Here is a 25211-nt window from a genome sequence, read left to right on the forward strand (position 1 = left end):
TTCTAGTTGACGTCATTGTGTCATTATAGTTGACGTCATATTGTCATTGTCGTTGACGCATCTTTAACTTAAGTCCCGTCAACTCAACTCGACTCACACTCCGGGGGGGGGGGGGGGGGGGGGCGACGCGCTGGCAGCGGCGCGCTCCCGCGACAAACAACTTCAACAACTGTGCGCGCCCCCGAGCGGCTGGTACTTAACACCGAACGTCTCGTTTCTGCTCCAAGTGGATCCGTCGAGCTCCGAATGAAAGACGGTAAAAACAAGGACTCACTTGGTTATCGCTTGGCAAAAAACACCCGCTCGCTCTGACCACATTACATTTTGGGATATTTCATCCGAGGTAAGTCGGATTGCCCGGGCCGGTAAAACACATTTTATACGGGAAAACAACAGCCGTGCGTCCTAGCATGCTAGGCGGCTAGCTAGCGGTAGCCTGCTTCATTAGCGCGGGGTTAATGCTGGTCGTTAGCTTAGCTCAGCTCAGCTCGGCTTGGAAACGAGCTACAGCTAGCGACAATACTGGGTTAAGCTGCCGGTGCTACCCGTTTATAGTGGACTCTTGTCTGGTGATATGCCGAGAATAACAAAGTCCCCCGAGTGGGCACAGATACAAACCGACTTGGATACCAGGCATTAGGGGCGTTTATGGTTTATCTCCTGCAGCTACATGCTAAGCGGCTAGCATTACGGTCTGTTGCTTTACGGCAGGACGAGGCCCTGCACGTCTGAAGTGTTGATAGATGGATATATACTGTTTTCCATAACGGGGGGGAAATTGCGGTGTTTACACCGCCAACAATATGCAACAGTAATAAATTGATTCGAATTAAACATGGGGGAAGAAATGGTGCAACATGCATTAAACCAGTAAACGAACTAAAAAAAAAATGTTAAAAGCCAATTCACGAAAAGAAATTGAGAAATTGGCAAAATACGACAAGCCTCAAGAAGACAGTGTAGTTGGCAATATACAATAAACCTAGAAGTCAACAAACGTCTGTATCAACAATGTGCACACTGTCAAGAACAGGGAATTGTGCTAGTTTGCATCCGTATATATATATTGCAGAGGGCTCATGTCACCCAGGTCAAACCAGAGGAGGAGATGTCTTATTGCAGCTCCTGTGCAACTCAGTCTTTAAAATCTCAGATTTAAATATATTTGTGCATGTTTATTTGCGTTCACTAGAAACATTCGTCACATATTATTGAGATTACATCGTCACTTAATGGTTGGGCTGATCTGGACGGCCAGAGGCATGGTGGTTTGTCGAAGTGAGGTTCACATCGGGAGTTGGGGCGCGAACGTGGATCTGTGAACTAAAACAAAGTTTATTCAATACCTCTCAGGTTGTTGTTGTTTCAGTTTCCCAGGATGCTTTTGTCTGCAGGTAAGCACTAAACCGCTTACTGAATCAAAGGTTGCTTGTTAACTTTAAGAGACGTGGGATGTATGTTATCTTTCCTGAAATTCTTCCATCCTTAAAGAGCTGTGTGTTGGTTGGATTAACACTTTAAACTTGCCAAAATGTTCCGACATCTTATGTGCAAGTGGTCCAAAACAAGAGCACAATCGGCTGGTCTGGTCTTTGCTTGCCCCTAATTAGTTTGCTTGATGTATCAGGGATTACTGGCTTTTGGCTCCGCAGATGAATTGTTCGCACTCTGGCATGGTCATTTGAGAACAGAAATCCACTTGTTCTTCCATTCACTTGAAAGACATTTCCACAGGTGGTGGGCAAGAAATGTAGACAGTTTTCTGGGTTAGTTTTCTAAAGAATAGACTTGGTCACTATTTGTAATGGTTGTCTTGTTAGGTTTTAGACAGCCATGAATTAGGTTGTATGGCAGTAGGAGAGTAGGGACGGTGGTTTGTAAAATGTTGTACATATGGCAGATAGTTGTTTTCACTCACTGCATATGATGTCTACAGCAGGTTCTATACACAAGGGCAATTCAACTCACTTTGCATAAGGCTCAGAAGACCTACAAGTAAATAAGCATATAATTAAGAAGATAACAGACATAAAAATAATTAAATCACACATCAATACAAAACACCTTCGCACCCACTTTGTTGTTGAGACTGAAACCCACCTAGAAATCCCTCGATCTGCTCCTCAGCTGTGAGTTCACCCGAGTCCCTCATTCACAACAATTTTTTTGTCAAGTGTAGTGGTATACACTGGAAATTAATGCTACTGACAGTCACCGATTGGACGGACACAAATGTGTCCTCAAGCCATTAGTGTGTGGGCTGCCTACTAATCATGAAGACCCCGACAATATTCCCCCTGTCAATAGTGGAATGAATGAATGTGCAACAAAAGCTGACTTAACTATAGCATATAATTTCTTAGATTGCTATACAGGTGTCATTATTAATCCATCTAGGGGAGTCTCAGTGCTGTTGACAGTACGGGTGTCCTTTGAGCCTTGGACTTATAACACAATGACAACATGGAGTTTTCTTTAATTCTGTGTTTTCCGAATGAGTGCTTTACATTCTAAACAGTCGAAAGTGTCAAAGTAATTTAACACTAAACGAGACCACCCTCATTCATTTAATAATTGCATTGCTCTCTTGAAGATCGTGATAACCTATTTGGAATCTGTGGAAAGTTTCACGGTAGCCCTGTTATGTCAAAGAAATTTAGTAGGAGGTGAGCGAGTTCTCCAGCGCCCTCCTTCCCACCGACCACTGCTGAGCAGAGTCAGAATCACCTCCGACTTCTCTGATGTCACGGTGCGAGGAGGGAGATTGTACTTGTTTCTGCGTGGACACGGATACCTGTCGGAGGCATTCTGCCTGCATCCGCCTGCACGAGTCTCGAAATAGAATTTCTACAATATGTTGGTTTGTTTTCTAACCTCAGGATATGCACGTTTTGGACTTTACTATAGAGACATCTTAATCTCATTGGATTTATTTAACCAAATAGTCTCTATTAGTATAATAACCAGGAGAAACCTGTTCTGAGCATTTTCTATATATTCCCTCAGAAACTCGGTTGTGGCCCACGCAGTCTGTTGAGACTCATAATGTTGTTTTTTTGGAGAGTTCTTTTCCTGCAGGCTCAGGTTCTGGAAACACACTAGTCAGCATTTCCATTTAGATTTTTCTTTCTAATCAGTTATAAGCGTTTGTTGGAATCCTAAGGAAAGCATCTAGAGCAATTATAAAGCATGCATATTACCCACACAGTGCATTTCTTCCAAAGCCAGTTTCTTGATGTATCTTTTGTTTAGAACAAATGGTTGTGGTCCTGAGCTGCAACAGGGCAGCTGATCTTGCCTTTGCTTATATTGTGTGAGAAATAATTCAGAGGAGCAGGTGATAATGTATATATCATAATAATTATCTTCAGCTAAAGTGACATTGTCTAGTTGACTATAATGTCCACCACAATATCTCATGAAAAAAAATAGACACGTTAAATGGTAGGTATTCTTTGTATCTACTGAGTTAAAAAATAAACTATGTACTAGATGCAGTCTGTGATGATGTATATCCAGGTTTTTGTAGCACTCTGATGCAGGAATTGTCTGTAAAAGCCTCCTGCTGGATGTGAATGTGATATTTGAACCAGTGCTGGTGTGCCAACCTGTTATTGCCTGCCATGTGTTTAATGACCACTTGCAGGGAGGGATCGTTGCCATGTTCTAACCCCCAGAGACTTGATTATGTTGGTCATTTTCTGGCAAAACAGTGGAGCAGACTTTATTGAATGCTACGAATAACTTATTAGCCACTATACAAGCACCCATTACTGCCAGTCTTTGTTTTCACAACAAGACCGCTGAACCGCAGTTTCAGAGTGTGGCCTCTGAGGTTGGAATCAAAATGAAAGATGGCCCAAATTGTCCAGTCTGCCGTTGACTTAAAGGGAATGAGAACTGACAGCTGAAGGGAGCTCAGCAAGGATGACATGAGCATGGTCGTAAGTACGATGAAACTGTACTACCAGCTACAGTTGTAAAGACATCCTCCCTATATTGCTTCAGGGGGTAGAAGATTTATTGTGGAACCAAGGGGAACATTGGCCCAATGCCCTAAAGAACAAACTTTGATCATTTGTCAATAAAACATTTAGTCAATGGACGTTCATATGCCTATCTGGAGCTGTTGTATTGACCGGCTTATCGCTTTCTGGCAGATTCATCAGTTGTATTTTCAGTTGTATTTTTGCTACTGTATTATCTACGAAATGGCTGTCATACAGTGTTTGCATCATAACGTGATGGTTGTGTTTTCCCCTTTGCCCATGAAAGCAGACATCTGCTGGATAATCTATAAGGCCTCTGGAAAACAGTTTGAAATTATTTAATAGCTCATCCAACTCCAGTTCTGTCTTTTTGTTGTATTAATCATGGCCTTAATTTGGTGTTGAACAGTACTTTTTAGTAAAGTTGATGTGTCAACCTGGTCTAGTCTTGCATCTGCCCATGCTTGTTGTGCTCAGTAGCAGGCAGTCTTTGTTGGCCTTTGTCAGAACATTAGAGGCACATGTCCAGTGAATAGAAGTCAGCCGTCCCTCACAAGAGTGGCAGCTGCTTCTGCAGGAGCTGAGTGACCGGGAGCAAAATAGAAACTCTGCAACACTGAGGTAATTCTAGATCTTTGTTAGTAATACTGAAGGGAGTCTGTGTGTGTGTGTGTGTGTGTGTGTGTGTGTGTGTGTGTGTGTGTGTGTGTGTGTGTGTGTGTGTGTGTGTGTGTGTGTGTGTGTGTGTGTGTGTGTGTGTGTGTGTGTGTGTGTGTGTGTGTGTGCGCAGGTGTTCGTGCCTCTGCCCTGGCATCCCAGCTCTTCTCCATGGTAACAAGCTGCTGCTGTGTGCCACAGCTATTTTCCCTTTGTGGAAATGAAGGCAACTGTAAAATTAAAAACGAAGATAACCCTCTTTGGTTGGAATCAGTATATTTAGCAGATGTTGATTTATAATGCCAATGGATTGAGACTACTGAAAGAGCCACTCTGCCACTTCAAGTGGAAATCCATAAGGTTGTCTGTTGGGTAGATTACACTACAAGTCCCAGACTTCCATTTGTCAAATGGCAATGTTTTTATTTTGGGAATTTTTTTTTTATATTATTTTTATTTTTAACATCTGGGTTTCCCCTGTTTTTGCTCTTAGACAGTAATTTTCTGCTCACGGAAGTATCCCTTCTGGTCGATCCTTTCTGCTTTTTTTTTTTTTTTTTCTCTCTTCTCCTGTGTGAGGGTGCTGTTTGTTTTTATGAATTTTTATCCATATCAACAATTTACTGACCACAATTCTCTATGCTGGTTTATCAAACTCACCACGGCTCCCTTTCACTTCTTCCCATTGTATATCATTGTGTTCTTGGGAAAGGCCTACACCGCCACCAATTAAGTGAAACATTTTAGAGCAGAACATGCATAACACAAATACATTGAATATCTATATAGTACCAGCTCAATCAATATAGGATTTTTTATTTATTTTTTGTTCTAAATGATCTAATGGATTACCACATGAATGTATGTGTTGTCTTTGCCCTAAATCAACATATTTATTGAGCTAGTGTGTAGTGGAACAGAAGTATAAAAACAAAAAACTGTAACATTAAGAAGTCAATACAGAAGGAAATGTTACTATGTGTTACTGGTGTAATGGAACGTAGAACATGTGAACCGCGGATCGATTGCAAAATTTAACCATTTTACTGTACCGCTGAAGCAGAGTTTGCGGGGGGGGCTGAAAGTGTGTTCCGATTCAATGAAATATGATATTTTACAATATGTCTAGTTTGAGAGGGCAGAAGAGAGACCGGCAGTTTGTGAGAAGTGCCGGTACGCACCGGTATGCGATCCAAGAGTAGTTAAGGTTAGGGATATGATTTGGATTGTGATATCAAAGATAAGATAATAATGTTAAACTGAACATGACTCTGTGATATGATGAATAGAATTAGGTAAAAAGTCAGATAAGAGAAGAACGTACAAAGCAGACAGGCGCAGTGGGCGGAGGAGAAGAGACGCACTTGCAGTGTGTTGAAAGGTTTGTCTCTTTTCAGTGAGCCGGATGATCCGGCTCACTGAAAAGAGACGGCTCTTACGGCATTTTTTTAAATGAAATAACATTTTAAAATTTTATTTAAACATTGGATCAACATCCTAAATGTTGATTTAATTTCAGCCGTTGGGCAAAAGTTCCTCTCTGTAAGTGTCAGACTAGATGGAAGGCAAAATTATATTTGTCTCCCTTTTTTGTTGATCCAAAAAATGATCCGATCGGTGACTCAAACCCTTGATCCGAAGCGTGAGTTTTGTGATCCGTTGCACCCCTACTGTGTGTGTGGTGTAGCACTGCCTCTACTTGTTATACGACCTTAAAGCCAATGCACGGTTGTTCCTTTTACATCTCCCAACCTATATGTGGGTCTTTCTCTCTCCCTCCCGGTGTCTCTGCTTTGTGATTTGCCAGCTGTAGTTGATGAAGTGTTTGGTTCTCTCTATTAGGCTGCTGATGAACTGTTGCCCGTTCCAGATGGCTCATTGTTGCTGCTGCCGCCCTTCCCCTTTAATAATACACTCCGGGTATCGGCTAGTGTCAGTGTGGCTTGTTTTATAGCTCCTCTGTTTAGAAGCTGTCTCTGTGCTTACATTGTGTGTGTGTGTGTGTGTGTGTGTGTGTGTGTGTGTGTGTGTGTGTGTGTGTGTGTGTGTGTGTGTGTGTGTGTGTGTGTGTGTGTGTGTGTGTGTGGTAGTGATAATGTGAACAGATGTAGTGTAAAGCCACAAAAGGGAATGAATACATTGCATCTGGCCAAAGCTGTAAATCCAAGATTTCCCTTAAATGGATTATTAGCGCCATCCTTCTGTCACATGCTCAGTTAAAAGTCTAGAACTTGAGGTGCAGCCTGGCATAGTAGGCCTGCCTATTGAATAGGTGATTTAAAAAAAAAAAAAAAAAACCTTTTTTTTTAGGCAGTGTGTGTGGTCTGTGTACTGTGCATATTCTAGAGATTGGCATGTTTTACGTAAAGAAGTTTGCTGGGTTGACAGACATTATAGTGTACATTGAAAACTCAAATGATGGACAAAGTAGTATAATCTGATTCCCTCTGTGAGGATTCTGTCTACTGTACTGCTGAGATGCCCTGTTTGCACACAGTTTGTTTGAGCTAAATTATTGATTTTGAAGCCAAAATAATATCCGATGTCATGGGTTTTTGTACAGTCACATTGTCTCGAAACAATACTAAAGATTAGTCACTTTAGTCTAAACTTTTGTTGAAGGCCTACTGTATACAGAAAAGTAATTTATTTTTATTTTCAAATGTTTCGATTCACAATCATCTGAATTATCAGACCACTTGAAAGCCTCTGATTAGCACAGGTTTGTAAATTGGATCTTTTAGATTGGTTAAAGATAACGCATTGGCCAAGTCCTTATCTCAGTTCATGTAGGATTTATTGTGCCAGTACAATGCAATACTGTTAGAACTGCAATATATTTTTTATATTTTGTTTTACAAGATGAAATCTATGTTGATTTTCATTTCCACCAGTATCAGTTGCTTCACTTGACTGACCAGTTGCTATCCAGGCAACTAGGTGTGCCAGGGTAGGACACAAGATAGAAAACTGGAGCTTTCTATAAATATTTACAGAGTATTTTAATCACAATTCTCAAGTGTCTGTTTTGTTTTGCCTGTACTTTCGAGTGGACTGGACGCCTGTCTGCTAATTCAATCATGACATGATTAACTCTTTGTTTATCTGATACAGACAAACTAATTAAAGCAAATGACTAGTGTTAATGGTTAGTTAGTGTAATCCTAATCAGTTGGGTCACAATGGATACAGCATTTTATTTTGAAATGATGAAAATTGATGAAAAGGTCTCATTGAGAATCAGAATTTTCTTTTTTCTTTTGAGCCATATTGGAAGTAGGGATGCAACGGAAAAGTGGGCCCACGGTTGTATCACAGTTTTGGAGCCACTGTAACGGTATGATTTCGGTATCTTCAAATTTAAGATTTTTTTTAAATTAAAAGATATAAAAAATGTTTTTGAATTCATTGGTGGGTTGTTATAATTTGCATAGGTTCATCGGATTGGAGGGGAGTTGTCCAGGATTGTGGATAATATATATATATATATATATATATACTACTCACAAAAAGTTAGGGATATTTGGCTTTTGGGTGGAATTTATGGAAAATGGAAAAAGTTCACGCTACAGTGATATTATATCATGAAAGTAGGGCATTTAAGTAGAAGCATGCAATGGTGATTTCCTCATCTCAAACAATTGATTGAAACAAAAGCCAACAACAGTGGTTGGTATACCACAACAAAAAATGTCAATGTCCCAATAACTTGTCATGTGCCCCTGAGCATCAATTACAGCTTGACAACCACGTCTCCTGCTGTTCACAAGTCGACTTATTGTCTGCTGAGGCCTGGCACCCCACTCTTCTTGAAGGGCGGCCCTCAGGTCATTGAGGTTCTGGGGTACAGAATTACGAGCCTCTACACGACGACTCAGCTGATCCCATAGGTTTTCTATGGGATTCAGGGCTGGAGAAAGTGCAGGCCACTCCATTTGAGGTGCCCCAGTCTCCAGCAGCCGTTCCCTAATGATGCCACATCCATGAGCTGGAGCATTGTCGTCCATGAAGATGAAACTAGGCCTGTGTTGTTCATGCAGGGGCACAATGACTGGATTAATGATGTTATTCAGGTAGTATGGGCTTGTCACTGTACCATTCACAAAGTGTAGGGTAGTTCTGTATTGACTAGACACACCCGCCCACACTGTAACACCACCACCACCAAAGGCTCGTCTGGTGACAACAGTGGCTGATGCATAGCGCTCTCCTTGACGCCTCCAACATCGTTGGCGGCCATCATTTCTGCTCAAATGAATCAACTTTCATCAGAGAACAGCACTGAGGCCACTGGTCCCTCGTCCAGCGTAAATGCTCCCTGCCCCATGCAAGACGATGATGCCTGTGCCTGGTGGTGTGGTCAGGTACCCTTGCAGGTCGTCTAGCACGCAGACCACGCTGATGTAAACGGTTTTGAATGGTCTGACGTGACACTTGGGTGCCTCTCACCTCCCTTAAATGTGCCTGGAGTTGAGTGGCATTCATCATCCGCTTCCGCAAGGCACTGTTCACAATGAAGCGGTCATCAGTGTGGGATGTGGCCAAAGGACGTCCACTTCTATGCCTTTCTGTGACTCTTCCAGTCTCTGTATCTCTGTTGCAAGCTGCTGATGACACTCTGTGACACTCTAAGCTCAGTGGCCACTTCCCTCTGAGAACATCCTGTTTGAAGCCTCACAATGGCGAGGTACTGTTGATCAGTTGTTAGGTGTCGTCTTGGTCTCATGATGTCAAAATGTGAACAGCATGATGAAGAGGACTGTTTAAATACCAATTCTAATTGAACCCGGAAATGTATTGGTGGATTCATGGATCAAACACCTGTTAATTTTGCCGTTCAGCTCCTTGTTAGAGAACAGCAAGTTGTGCAAAAAGTACTGAAGCATTGAACAGTTGGACATGTGCATTCAAAAGTTTAGAGAAGGTCAAATTAAGTTCACCTGTAAAGGTTATAGTGCATTTTAGGTTCATCCTGAAATTTCACCCGAAGGGGGGGGGGGGGGGGGGGGGTGTGTGTGTGTGTGTGTGTGTGTGTAAAATTGTATCATCATAGTGAAATACAGTTTTACTGATACTTTTTTAAGTAAAAATTACATAAATCTCGACGCAGAGTTGCAGTGAAAAGCTACAAGACAGATGCGTGCTGTGTTTTACTCTGAAGCACAGTGATTGGTTGTAGGTCACGATTCTGTGACTCAATCGAAATGAGCGTTTGATTTCGAACCTTAAAATCACAACAAGCTTCACGATTCTCTCCGTAATTTTGTGGGTAATATTGTCCGGCATGAATGTGATCTCTAATGTAACGTTATCTGAAAATAAACTTGTATACTGTATCGCTGAAGCAGAGCTTTGGGGAGGGGGGCTGAAAGTTTGCGCAGATTCAATAAAATATGAGCTTGAGAGGGCAGAACAGGGACGGGGCAGCTTGTGAGAAGTGCCGGGACACAAGATCCAAGAGTATGCGATCCGAGAGTAGTAAACGTTATGGATATGATTTGTATTGTGATATCACAGATAAGATGATAATGTTCAACCGAACATGGTTCTGCGATATGATGAATAGAATTAGGTAAAAAATCAGATAAGAGAAGAACGTACAGAGCAGACAGACGCAGTGGGCAGAGGAGAAGAGACGCACTTGCAGTGTGTTCCGCTCTTATGGCTCCCAAGCATTTCTATTATTCATGAAATTGTATGAAATATTTTGTTTATATTTCCACTACAAAAAGATAAAATTATATACATTGATTGAATGTTACTGAACTCAAAGTTATTTATTAAAAAAACAAGCTTTCTTCTTCTTCTCATCACCGTTCTCAGTCGCATTCCCGCAGTCTGTCAGTCTTCACTCCACGAGCATTCGCAGTGGCCACGCCTCCTTACTGTGAAATAATACAGGTCCTCGCTTAGCGACCAATTCTCTTGTGAACAAGAGAATCCACCTGGTCACTTGGAATTCACGTGTTCACCTGGTCCGAGGAACGGAACTCGGTCGTAAGTGAGGAGTACCTGTATTGAAAGGTACAGACTGAAACAACAATTCTGCAGATCTTGTCTATTTTGGCGTTGTAACGGAAAAACAGTTTAGACGATCGAAACCTGACCTTTCACCTCTAACGACGGTAGAGGTAAATATTAATACAAGCAGACGGTAAATATCCATTGTGTTGTAAAATATGTCAACGATTATAAATCAACATGCCTTCATGATGTACTAGGGCTGGGCCGATCATGAAGGTTTTGCTGCCGATAGATTCCATAATTGGGTGACTATCAATCAGCATTCTCTTCTTGTCTGGGGCAGGGGTTGTCTCTTTTAATTGTTATTTATTTATTTGTGTGAATGGGCATCAAGATTTAATTGGGAACAAGAGAGCTGTATATCGACTTAAAGAGGGGTCCCCAACCGGACAGATCCCCGTTTTGGTCGGACGGTTGAAGGGGGTGCTGATGTTTCTCTCGGAGAGAGATGCGCAAAGGCAGAGCACCATTGGGAAGCAGTGGGTTTTATTATTTATTTGTTTATTTCAATATCAGGAATATCAATTGTCAACCTTCGATAAAATGGAATATTTTTATGAGCTCAAATAATAGCCATATTTAAGCGGGCGCCAGTGTGCGCTTTTAGTGGGGAGAAAGAAGACTAACTCCTTTCCCGACATTTGTTTTTATAATTGCAGCAGAAGTATAACGTTGCAACTATAGTGTTCTAATGTGTCATGTTCCAGACTAAATTACATTATTTAGTCGGTAGGAAAAAGAAGAGAGTCAAGTGGAGCAGCAGGGAGCAGATTTATTTTCTGGGCAAGATATGACTATTCATGAGGTACACGTTCTGAGCGCGTCCTCATCAGTCAAGTCCAAATTAGTCTTCCATCCAGAAAATCACATTGTCTGATTTTTAAAGAATTTATTTGCTAATTATGGTGGACAATAAGTATTTGGTCAATAACAAAAGTTCATCTCAATACTTTGTTATATACCCTTTGACCCAATGACAGCGGTCAAACGTTTTCTGTAAGTCTTCACAAGGTTTTCACACACTGTTGCTGGTATTTTGGCCCGTTCCTCCATGCAGATCTCCTCTAGAGCAGTGGTGTTTTGGGGCTGTCGCTGGGCAACACAGACTTTCAACTCCCTCCAAAGATTTTCTATGGGGTTGAGATCTGGAGACTGGCTAGGCCACTCCAGGACCTTGAAATGCTTCTTACAAAGCCACTCCTTCGTTGCCCGGGCGGTGTGTTTGGGATCATTGTCATGTTGAAAGACCCAGCCACATTTCATCTTCAATGCCCTTGCTGATGGAAGGAGGTTTTCACTCAAAATCTCACGATACATGGCCCCAATCATTCTTTCCTTTACATGGATCAGTCGTCCTGGTCCCTTTGCAGAAAAACAGCCCCAAAGCATGATGTTTCCACCCCCATGCTTCACAGTAGGTATGGTGTTCTTTGGATGCAACTCAGCTTTCTTTCTCCTCCAAACACGACAAGTTGAGTTTTTACCAAAAAGTTCTATTTTGGTTTCATCTGACCATATGACATTCCAATCCTCTTCTGGATCATCCAAATGCTCTCTAGCAAACTTCAGACGGGCCTGGACATGTACTGGCTTAAGCAGGGGGACACGTCTGGCACTGCAGGATTTGAGTCCCTGGCGGCGTAGTGTGTTACTGATGGTAGCCTTTGTTACTTTGGTCCCAGCTCTCTGCAGGTCATTCACTAGGTCCCCCCGTGTGGTTCTGGGATGTTTGCTCACCGTTCTTGTGATCATTTTGACCCCACGGGGTGAGATCTTGCGTGGAGCCCCAGATCGAGGGAGATTATCAGTGGTCTTGTATGTCTTCAAGTTTCTAATAATTGCTCCCACAGTTGATTTCTTCACAACAAGCTGCTTACCTATTGCAGATTCAGTCTTCCCAGCCTGGTGCAGGTCTACAATTTTGTTTCTGGTGTCCTTTGACAGCTCTTTGGTCTTGGCCATAGTGGAGTTTGGAGTGTGACTGTTTGAGGTTGTGGACAGGTGTCTTTTACACTGATAACAAGTTCAAACAGGTGCCATTAATACAGGTAACGAGTGGAGGACAGAGGAGCCTCTTAAAGAAAAAGTTACAGGTCTGTGAAAGCCAGAAATCTTGCTGGTTTGTAGGTGACCAAATACTTATTTTACCGAGGAATTTACCAATTAATTCATTAAAAATCCTACAATGTGATTTCCTGGATTCTTTCCCCCCATTCTGTCTCTCATAGTCAAAGTGTACCTATGATGAAAATTACAGGCCCCACTGTATTCATGCCACTATTAGTAAACAAAATGAACGAGATGAGATTTACAGTAAGATGCTTTATTACGTCGTCATATTATTTACTATAAATGTGGAGGTTCTGATTCAGGATGTCCATTGGACCATGTGCAGTGTAGACATGTAGTGCTTATAGATTACAAACGATGTGTTTACGTGTACATTTATGTACCTTCTTACCTGGTAGATGTCTGTAGATCTGTTCAATTGATTTATATCTTTGGTCCTCATTACTTTGCTGGATTAATAAAAAAAAAATGTGCAAAAAAAGTAGATCACAAAAACTCGTGACCACATCAAGTCCACTGAAATGTGTGACTGAGTGATACCTTCAAGATCCAGGGAGCAGTTAGAAAAATAGAAGCCGTGCAATGGTAATTACTCAAAGAAATAACACAACGGTTTTTTGTATTTCATCGAAACAGAAGTTATTGAAAATGAAAGGGACAAATGTCACCAATAAAATTAGGTCAATTTCACTGCAATGGTAAATCTCCGTAAATACGTAAACCTATGTAATCCCTTTCATATACGTATACGAGACACGTCACCTTACGTCACGGACACTGATGTACTTAGACACAACAAGGTAAGTTAAAGCAATGACGAAAGATGAAAGATTTTGTTTACAGTAATAAACGTTTTTGTTTTTTTAAATGTCGTGTATAAACATAGCAGCTGAACATAGCAGATTTAAATGAGAAGACAGTGTTAATCTTGACAAGTTCTTCCATAATGACAAATTAATGTTAAAGTTCCATAAATGTTGCCCGTATTACAATATAGGCAATCTATAAAGCTGAATTTTCCGATTGTACATTATTAACGTTATCATCAATGTTTGTAAGTTCAGTGCTTTGTGATGTATTTCAGGAAAACCAAAAAACTAACATGTACCTAAAACGGATAAACTGGATCCCATGTATTGCTTTCTACATATATATTTATTCTTCTTCTTCTTCTTCTTCTTCTTCTTATTATTATTATTATTATTATTATTATTATTATTATTACATAGTCTACTGCAAAAGGGAGATTAAAAACAATGCTTGCTTTGCAATACATGGTTAAATTGCAGAGACAGCACGATTGTTGCATGGAGAAGTATTGTCGGCTTTGTTATAGAGGGATTGTGTAGTGTTTAAGCTTACATGGAATTATCTATGTATATTCATAGGAAAGGTAGATTATTTCATACATTTCATTTCATACACAAAACACATTAACAACTTGCAATTATAACTTTTTTTTGTGTGTTGATGACCGTCGATAACCGTCAATCGCCTGATTATGAAATAATCAATATTGTTAATCTTTCAAATGAATGAATGAACGATCACTAGTTGTGACGGTTTATTCCATAATATTTCTGGCATAATATTTATGCTGCTGTAACTACGAGGTTACACGTGGGCGTTTATGTAACGTGCATGGGGTCCGTCCACATAACGTGCACGCACTGTTTGAGTTCACCACGCGAACAGTGATGGGCAGCTTTTAACTATTTGCATTGAATTTATAAAATAAAAAAAAAGGGATTTTCACTTATTTTGTGTGGCATGTGAACTGGTTGATGTGTGAGTCTCGTGGTCAAAGTGTGATACTTGGCAGCTCTGTACAACAATTATTAAAAACAACTTTTTTATCATATAATTTTAGTAACTGTCTAATAACCTGGAGCTGGAACTTAATCACCCGGCCATCCGTGCCACGCCCGCGACCGCCTCCAAATCCTCCATCTGCTTCCTTGCTGTTTTGTGCATACATCCACATACATCCTCTTTGTGTTACAAGTGAATGAGCTTTGTCCGTGCTAGGCTTGGGCCAATTGACGATTAAATCGGCAGTCGATCGTGATTGACATTAATAACAGACACTTTTTGGGATCCAAGCATAGAAACGGTGTAATTGCAGTTCACCGTGTTCTGAAACTGACCCCCCAGAGAGGGGATGGAGAGAGTCTCTCTCTCTCTCTCTCTCTCTCTCGTTCTCTCTGAGTGGGGGCTTGTGGCTCTCTTCCTCTCTACTCACAGCTGTTTTGTATTTATTTATTGTTGATTATTTGTAATGTTCATTGTGTAAAGGTGTTCTTGTATTGCATGTTAAGAAATTACTGTGACGTTTTTCCCTCTCATTGTTGTGACTGTGTTCTTCTAACCCTTATTGTGAAGTGTGTTGTCTGAATCAACTACGACAACAGAAATGGAATTTATTTCATATTCTTTTGTTACCGGTGTTACCCGGTGTTCGGGCATAGATCGATTACATTCCTTCCCACTGCCCCTACTGTCTTTTTATTTTTATTTATTTATTTTTAATAGAAATAAAACCCATGTAGTTAATTCAGCGTATCAGCACCCACGTTCATGAAATACCAAAAAATCTAATTTGTTAAATGCTAAGCATGTTATCAATACTTAGTCGGACGCTACAAAAGTGAAAGTGGCTTTGTGCGCACACAGCACGATCACATTTCACTTATCAAGGGAGAAGAGGAGAGAAAGAAGGCTAGACCTTAGATCAGGTCTAGATCATTCTCTCCATGTGTAATGTCCATGCGTAATTTGCCGCTGTGATCTGTCCGTTGAGAATATTGGGTTTTTAATTTAGAAATCTTTTATTTTACTATTTTATTTTTTAGTTTAGGCCGAAACAAAAGCAGCACCATGCATAACGGGGACACACGTCCTATTCCTACTCCCTTGATTTCTAAATTGGATATGAAATGATACACGGATATTCCTTCTATTTACGCACCAACATCCTGTATGGAAAAGAGGTATCAGGGAATTGGGAGTTTTTTTTATTTCTCCTCTAGACAGTGGTTTTCCTGTGTTTTGGGTTTTTTTTTTTTTTAATTTTAGATATTTATTTTTGTTTGTTTCCTACTTGGATGAAACAAGCTTTTTAAATACAGCTGAGTTAAGGGACTGTCCATCCCTTTCCAAAAAAACCTGTGTCCCCCACTGTTCTGTGCCGCATCATGCATGTCTGCTGTTGCTTTCCATTCTCAAGGAACTTAAATTAGTAAAAACTAGATGTCTTGTGTAAATACTTGTAATGATACTTACTACTTGTACGTGTAAATAATAAATCCTGCACTTCTGTAATGGGGAGACTGCATTTGCCGCATTACATTACCTTCTATGCACACACACCCCCCCTTCTCTATGGAATTGTAAATTGGCAATCTGCCCCCCAGCGATCACCGATTTGGAATTTTGCAAGATTGCCCAAGTCTAGTCTGTGCGCTGTGCTGCTCCGTCCATCGCTTCCCACGGACAGACGGATGGGGAGCAATATTTCAATACTGTGAAAATATCGCATCTGGTGGCAAGTATCGCAATATTCCATATTATCGAATATCAGCCCAGGCCTAGTGGTTGCGCTTGCAGCCAGAGCTTAGTTTTCATTTCCACCAGCCTTCTGTTGGAGTGACCGTGACTATAATCTAACTATAAACTTCAACATACACCATGAATGTAGGTATCTTAATTTGTAGTTGACAATTTGGTGTGTTTGACCTTTGACCCCCACTGCCCGGGCAGCTTTAGTTGGAGCAGGATGGAAGGAAGGGAGAGAGGAGTGTGACAAAGCAGGACACAGAAAACTGACATGATGGAAAACCGGGAGTGCATGTAATGGCAAATGCAGGACATTTCTTAGTGGAAAGGCAGGGAAAGGGGGGTGGGCGAGCAGAAAAATGAAACTAGTGAAAAAATGTCTGAGAAGTGAAAAGAGGAGAGGGAGGATGTCGGCGAGGGCAGCTGGTTGTGCAGCCAGACAGCGCTGAAATCTGAGACCAACTCATTCAGCCAGCCAGGGAGGGAGGGAGGGTGAGAGGGGATGTAGAAAGAAATCCAAGAGAGGGAGAGCGCAGGGCATAAGAAACGGGAAGGGAGGGCAGTGGAGGGAATAACAGCTGGAGGAGGAGAGAGGGCGAGGGGGGGGCAAAAGAGGGTGGATCTGTACAAGGAAGAAAGTGTTTGAGGGCAACATTAGGGGAGGAGGGCGGGTTGAGCATGCTCTGTAAAGACTGACATTGGACTCGTACTCTAGTGTGTGCACACACACACAAGTGTTCACACGCTAAGCAGTGATGACATCCACTGCACGTGGAAGACAGATCCTCTGAATTAAAAGCAATCAGACACAGAGGATGGATATCCGAGTCCTCCGTGCTTTTCAGGTTGACTTTCTTCGCCATGGAGTTCTGGTTCTTCCCCTCCGCTCTCTAGCCGTCTCTCCTCTATCCGTTGTCCCGCCGGCAAGTCCGGGGGAGCACACCGCTCAGCCTATTGTTGGATTTTGGGAAAGCATCAAGGATTTATCCTGTCGTGACCTCTGCTATGTCCAGATTCTAGATTTTCTTTTTTTACTGGGATCCACAGCTCTTCTTTAGAAGCAGAAAACGTATCTGAGCTTGGTTGACTGGACACCTGAAAAAGCTTTCCAGACAACTTTTCACAAGCTGCCGAGAAGCTACAGTGAGATGTTTCTACCGAGCCAGTTGTTTCCTGTGCACTCAGCACTGACGAGGCTTTGAAGAGATAATTATCTGCCATTTGGACGGCCTCGTTGCTCTCCCGCTGACTCCCTGTTCTTACTGGTGCGCTAGGATGCAGCCAGGGAGCGGCTGTTTGGCTGCACCACGCACTGACTGTTTACAAGTTATTCGCTGAACTGCACTGTCAAGGCTCTTGGATGAACAGTGACTTTTTTTTTTTTTTTTTTTCAAGATCTCCCCCTCCTAGCAGGTAGGTGCAGGTGTGTGGGAACTGAGTGACATACCCAAATTTGATTTCAAACATTGCCTCACCGGGCAGGTTTGCCAGTATCTGCACAAGCAAGAGCAACTGGATCATCAAGGAACAAGATTCTTAACAGTCAGTTGGTTCTTGTGTGTTCTTCCGTTGGAGGGATTGCAGCAACACACTAACATGTTCAGATTCTCACCCCGTATCCGTTCTCCCACACCGCTCTCTGTTTAGGCTCATTGTTTTCTCCCATGGGTAACAGGCAATCGCTGTTTCGTAACGGTCTGCCCTGGACCCTCCTGTGCTTGTAAATCTCCACAGGGAGCGAGTGGGAGAAGAAGGAAATTCAAACCTTTTTTGTGTGTCTATGTTTTTTGTTTTGGCCGATGGCAGTGCTGGTGTTTGGTTTCTACGGAGATGAAAAAAGGCAAAGGATTATCGCCATGGGGGGCTGCTTTGGCATCGTAGCTCTGTCTCTGATTGAAGTGAAGTCCAAGTATTCTAGCCTGGTGCTGCTAGCCTGGTAGTGTTAGCCAGGTGCTGCTAGCCCAGCCCTTGAAGTGGAAATTATCCAATCACTACTCCAGTTTAGTTACCACAAAGGTGTATAGGAGCAAATGTGAAGGGGCATGTCTAGGATATGTGCATACTCATGGGTCTGCGTTTTACCTCCTTCTGCTCTATTTTATCGGTTTTGTGATTGCAAGGCCAAACACACACACAGGCCTGCCCTTGTATCTGCAGCCAAGGTGCTGTAAAGTGTTGTAAATTCCTGTGCCTTGGCCAGCTGTAGCTGTGTATGCTGGTGGTTAATAATTCAAGACATTGTCTTGGAGACGCTTGGAATATGTGAATGTTTCTATGACAATATTTGGTTGTAATGCAACAGCGGCTCTTTGGTTGCCTGTCTGTGTTTATAGCGTATGGGTTTCTGACAATGTCTGTGGGTGTTTTTAAAGACAATAGCTGTGTGTCCCAGGAGTATTTGCAGTGAGGCATGAGTGCCATGTTTTGTTTCGAAACTCATCTGTTCTTCGGCCTCTCTCGTCAATGAGTATTCACCCTCATTCTATCACCTTATTTCTACCTAGCATCAAATGCTGCCACAAGTCATATTTGCATTGCATGTGCTTTGTTTTGGTGTGATGCCTAGAGGTCATCTGCATATTGAAGAGGACCTATTATGTAATATTATACATATTATGTTGATATAGGTCTGATGTCCCCAAAACATGTTTTTGAAGTTTTTTGCTGAAATTACCACTCAGATTTGCTTTGGAGCCATTGTGACATGCCTCTAAACCCGGACTATTCCAAAATGAGCTGTAGTGTGTAGCTTTCATTCGGAATGGGCAGCCAAGCCCCTAGTTCTGAGCCAATGGGGTTTGAGCACAAGTTCCGGGTTCTGTGAGCCAATGCGGTTTGAGCTTTACTCAGGGCTCTGTTGTATTTACTCTGTAAACTTCACTTATTTCACCCTTTTTAATACACTAAAATCTGTTTCTGAACAGATTTGAGGCGATAAATAAGCAGTCCAGTTGCTGAATTTTCACTCATATTAGATCTACAAGGCCTAATTTAAAAGTTAGTTCCGACTTTGGTTGCCACACAGAAACCGCACCGGGACTCTCGCATGCAGGGATTTTTTGTTTCATGTAAACGCCGTAAAAATAAAACTAAAAAAAATATCGCTGCAGGCAGCAATTCGCATGGCCCAGTGTAGTCATGTTAGGTACGTATTACAGGTTTCTGAGGTTCTGTAAAACACATCGTATTGCACTAACGTCACTGTATCTTCCTCTTGTGTCGTTTAGTTTAAATATCCCTCAAGAACGTGTTTAAACTATTACAACAGTTCCTGGATCATGCAGTGTGGACACAAAAGAAAGGGACCATTCCTCCAAAGGTTCTAAGAACTTCCTGCAGTGCGAAAGCCTCCTGTGACCGATTATATATTTTGGGGCTTTGTCAAAGGCAGAACGAGTTACAGTTTTAGGAGTTTCCATTAAATGCAGAGTCAGCTCGGCTTGTCTGTCTACACGTCTTGTCTGTGAGGGCTATGCAATCCATAGGGCGCAAGTCACTGGATGTGATAGAGTTCTGAGAGACTAAGCTTGGACTGTTATAATTTAGGATGATGATGTCACAAACACTGCGCTCCTGAAAAAGAGTCACGCCAACTTTCTACTTCTGGTAAAAAACAAAACAAATGTACATCAATATTGATCAAAAACAAATAACAGGGCTGGACCCCAAATAAATGAATGAATAAATAAGATACAGAATAGGTTGGAGCAGATCAAACACACAGCAGATCTGATGGAGCAGGTAGACCATATAAAAAAATCCGGCACAAGCTGACGTCCGCTCATGCTGAGTAGAAAACCTTCAGAGCGGTCAGAAGCCTCAGCGTTTTGTTCACAGTGATTACTTTGTCATTAGTTTACCTTATTTGACATTTTGGCCACGTTTGATATGAGCAGAGTTGAATAGACCTCAGAAGTATGGAATCTGAAATGTAGTGTTCAAAGAAAACACCAAAAATATTACAAACCTCAATATCATGCCACTGAATACCAAAGATAATAATATTGTATTTTATTGTATTATTGTCTAGCTGTAGTCTGGTCTGGTCATACCAGTTTGCCTTACATAAGCACTAAGTGACTGTGGAAACATAATAAAGAGACAAAGACGTTGTTTTAGAAATATTTTCTTTGTGAAACATTTATGAGCGCTGCTGAGACAAATGGTAGGGTGGGGAGGGGGGCAGCGGGGCACTTGTGTGTACACCTGGACTAATGCATTTTGCATTAGCAGCAATGCAGGATGCCGCAGGGATGCAGAACACTGGTCTCCACATACTGTACTGTAGAAGGCTAAACTAGATGGAGAAGGGCTGGTCCAGCACAGAACCACACAAATATAGCATATTTCGCTATCTCCTTGTGGTGACTGACTTTTGCATTATTAGAACATTTGTATGGGACATTTATTCATTTTTATGATTTGGCCTGCACTCGCAAACAGTCAAGGATTTACCTATGAGACGCCCAACAAAGCCAATGTCACTGCGTAAGGTTGATCATAAGAGCTTTTATTACATAATCGTCTCATCAACATTGTTGAGTTGATCGTAATCATTTAGCAAAATCGTAAGATTCCACAATTATGTTCTCATCCTAATGTGAAATGAATTTTTAACCAATGTGAATTTGGTGCTTTAATGCTGGGTTCAGGAAAATCAGTTGTCTACCTGCATTCTGTTCCAATATTTAAGACCAATTTATGGCTCTTATTCATAAGATTGATGTGTATTACTATGTGTATTTGTGGTAGAAGTAATTATCGCTTGTCCCTTTATTGTCTTTGCTGTTCCACTTGTCTTGAAATGTTTTCTTTTGTTTTCAGAGGTCCCCGCATTTCAGTTGGAGGAGACAGACCTAGGAAAATCATATGGACGAAGGTGTGTGTATTTCATACAGTCTCTGTTTGTCCTGTCTGCAGTTTGAATGTGTGTGTGGGAAAATTGAGTAAACCAGCCTGGGTTGGGTAGATTCCGTTTATCCCAGTATGTCCCCCTCCCCTTTAAAGTCACCTGTTGAAATATTCCTCTTTCCCCAACAGCAGCTTTTGTGCAGTCTGGCACACAACAGTTTTACAGCACATTGTGCCATCTCTTGTGACATTTCTTATTCTGCCAGTGGTAATGCCACAAAGACATCACAGAGAAATACTCATAGTGGTAAAAATACTGTTTTGACGCCTCCAGCTGTTTTCACAGAAACCTCCGTGCAACTTTGCAAGTTCAACTGCTGTAATTGGAAAATTTATTGAAATGAGCTTGGATCTTTTTCTGTGGTCAGCGGTGCAGGCTTTAACCACTCGATTCACACTACAAGTTGCGGAGTACACCTTAAAACTTTTGCCCCTGCTGTATAATGACATAAATACTGTAAATGTATTTGGCAACTGATGCAGAAGAGCAATAAAGGGCAGCTGTACTGTGACAGCACATATCACTCTTAAAAGGCTGGGAAATTAAAAAAGCCATCCTTTGACCAAAGAGAGAGTGTGTGTGTGTGTGTGTGTGTGTGTGTGTGTGTGTGTGTGTGTGTGTGTGTGTGTGTGTGTGTGTGTGTGTGTGTGTGTGTGTGTGTGTGTGTGTGTGTGTGTGTGTGTGTGTGTGTGTGTGTGGAGAAGGAATGTATGATTTTCTTTTAAATCAAACCTTTAATCGGATCCTTTAAATGCGTATTGTATATTCCCCTATCGCCGTTATGCTATGAAAATGCTCTGATTTGGTCTGCATATTCTCATTTTGATCAATGCAACTATTTGCGTTTCTGATGTAAGCTGTCTCTTCTGCCTTCCTGTTCTGCCTTCCTTCTCTCTCCGTCAATCTCTTTTGGCTTGTCTTTTTTTTTTTTTTAACGCCCCACACAATCCTTTTGACAGAACACTGCTCCCACTGTTCTGTTTCTGGTCTCCTTATTCTTCCTGCTCAGTCATGTACAAAAACAATTCCGTGTTGTTAAGATATGCGTCTTTGAGCGTCAAAATTAAAGACAGATACTGGTGTAGCCTATCAATACTGGAGAGGATTCTAATTCAGAAATCAAATTCCAAGAGTCTCTTATCGGATATGACAGATATTAAAGAAAATTACTATCTACTATATACTATACTAACTCTACTGTTAGGTGTTATATGGTTGGTATCAGACAGAATTGTCAACTTGTTACATTCGGTTTCTATCTTCAGTCTGACATTGCTTCCATTCTACCAATTTCCGTGGGGCAGGGTGATTTGATTTTCCCTAACCAATCACTAGAAACCAACATATCTGCCTGAATCTAAGGTCATTTTAAGTCACCAGCCATACTGGTTTTGCTGGTGTTTTAAGAGTGGAGCAAAGATTTTAAAAAATAAAATGAAAGGGGGGGGGGCAGAGACCTGTTCGTATTTCAAAGTCATTTGTACTTTTAATCGATTTAGAACAGCCTCCATAGCATCGTCTATCTTGTCGGTCGCCATTACTCCTCCTTGGTTTCGAGCGGCACACAGCAGCGTTAGTCCCGCCTGTGGCACTGATTGGCTAATCGTTTGTGCCCCCGCAGCTCTCATTGGACCGATTGTTTTTTGGGTTTTTTTCCAACCGAGAAACCGCTTGTTTCATGTCATGATGCCAGACCAGAAGAATCCGTCAACTCAGTGGACTGGACAAATTCAAAGGTGTGGACCCAGAACTCTGGTGATGCTTGTGTTCTCGTCCATGGAATCTGTTCCACCAGTCGTTCTTACTGTAGACATCATGTGAAGTCTTTGTGACATCACAACTCTCCCCATAGAAAGCTGAATGTACACACAAACGTGTAAGTGTTTAAAACAAGGTATCATATGCAGACACGCGAACAGATAAACACCAAGATCACGGAAGTATAATGCAACAGTCCAGGATGCAAGCCGCCATCAAACAACAAGAACAACAATGTGTGGGAACAGAGGAGAGTAGGTCAGCAGCATTTCCCAAACAAGAACCGTGCACTATCATAAACTGTTCTACACTTGCCATTTGGGGCGCCCCCACTAACTGCTGAAAATGTTGAAACATTGAAACGAAGGTTAAGGACATTTGTTCGACAAAGGGTCACTTCACTGTAGCATCAGTTTTGGAAGAGAACCTTAAGCTTCTTGATAATTTTATCTACCAACTGTAGCTTTGTGTCTAATCCATCCAGGAGAGCTGCGGTACTAGATCAGCATCTGCTGCACATGTCCTTCCATCCCTCAGGGCTCTTAAGCAACTTGAGAAAAGTATTGAAGTCAGAGTGAGGCATAAAAACTTTGAAACAAGTGTTATTTGAAGTATTTGGGATGAGTTTCAGCGGCATTGAATCTGAGCCCCTCTACACCGGCGCTTCTATCTTAGGTCCCGGGTGAGTAAAGAATGATACATCCTGAAGCTGCGAGTACGGCTGTTACATTTTTGTTTTTCTTCCGAGACTTATTGTTTCATTGATTGCAAACGGATCGGCAGATTCTCACGAGGTATCGTGATCTGTGAAATAATAATTAGCGACAGTGATCTTTAATTGTTTATTTTTGTGTAAATAATCTATATTACAATACAATGATACATCACAATGGTAATATATCCATGTTTTTTTTATCAATCCGCTGCTTTTTTTTTTTTTTTTTTTTTGTGTGCTTTCTTTTTATCTGCAATCTACCTGAATCCACTAGAACGCAGCATTAATCTTAAGGCCCAGAAGCTGTGATACAATGGACTTGGAAAGAAAAGCCTTTTCAAAGTGAACTGGTTCCAACTAAAGCCCTCGGCCATGGCTGGCTGTGTGTTTGCTTTTATCTGGGCTGACTCACTTCTTATCTCATGTACTTGCTGCAAGTGATGCTATGCTTGGTGCCTTCGCAGCTTACTCTAGCTGCCCGTGTTGCTGCTGGCTCTAGTCCCTTGTTGTGACAGCAAGCTACTGTTCATATGCTCGTAGTGCTTTTCATCAGAGATCTGGTTATAGGCTTCATTAATAGTTATCCTCTTTATGACATTGAACGATGGAACATTAATCAATTTGGAAGATAGGGAATTTGTCTCAACACACTGATGGGAAAAGCACCTAATCCACATTTTATTTGTTATGACACAACAGTATCTTACAATTCTCTCGACATTTGAATGGAAACATGGTTGTAAATAACCCTGTCAATCACTTTTTGAAAGTGATGGAAAGTTTAGCAAGTGCAAGCAAAATTGACCCCTTAGCAATCATATTGTGAGTCTTAATTGTGGCTGTGTAAACCCTTATCCTCGTGTATCGTATACAAAAAACTGTTGGTGAGGACAAACGTTGTGGATTTCCTCTTTGATATATCACTGGACAGCCATGTGCTCTTAGCACTGCTGCTAGCGTGCTATCTGAGGCATTGCTAAGGCAGGCTATTAATAGCCAGTGAGGCATTATCTCCATCACAGCAGATGTGTTGGCAGGCAGGCAGGCAGCTACAGGGTCAGCTAGCTAATTGTGTGTGTGTGTGTGTGTGTGTGTGTGTGTGTGTGTGTGTGTGTGTGTGTGTGTGTGTGTGTGTGTGTGTGTGTGTGTGTGTGTGTGTGTGTGTGTGTGTGTGTGTGTGTGTGTGTGTGGTGGGGGGGGGGGGGCTTTATCCTAGCAGATGTGTTCACAGAAATGTTCTGCCAGCTTCCAAATTACACTTGGTACAGGAGCTTATCTGAGAAAGCATCATGTTTCTGGTAAAGTTAGAGCCATGAACCTAGTAGTGCCCCCTTTATCTATTGGCTTAATAAAAAAATGTAAGAGGTCAACTAAAAACGATGGGCAAAGTGCTTTGCACTGCTGACTCACAGTAAGAAGGTCCTAGGTACGATTCCCGCCTGGGGTGCTATTGGCACCTTGTCCAGCTTTCTGTGTGGAGTTTGCATGTCCTCACGTTCTCATACGGGGTTTCCTCCTTGTAACATCAGTA

At 41.7% G+C, this 25211-nt stretch overlaps 1 protein-coding gene across 1 annotated transcript in view; it reads left to right on the top strand.

Annotated features, from left to right (window-relative positions):
• Nucleotides 1-240: 240 nt before the first annotated feature.
• siah1 (siah E3 ubiquitin protein ligase 1) overlaps nt 241-25211 on the top strand; it is a gene marked incomplete at its 3' end in the record, with an annotated part of 31351 nt that continues 6380 nt past the window's right edge. Inside the window, exons 1-2 of the mRNA XM_080003026.1 lie at nt 241-256; nt 21120-21174. Of these exons, the coding sequence (XP_079859152.1) occupies nt 21165-21174 (10 nt within the window). The 5' untranslated portion in view covers nt 241-256; nt 21120-21164. The remainder of the gene's footprint in view (nt 257-21119; nt 21175-25211) is intronic.

The sequence above is a fragment of the Zeus faber genome (assembly GCF_960531495.2).
Source record: "Zeus faber genome assembly, chromosome: 6".
Classification (NCBI taxonomy): domain Eukaryota; kingdom Metazoa; phylum Chordata; class Actinopteri; order Zeiformes; family Zeidae; genus Zeus; species Zeus faber.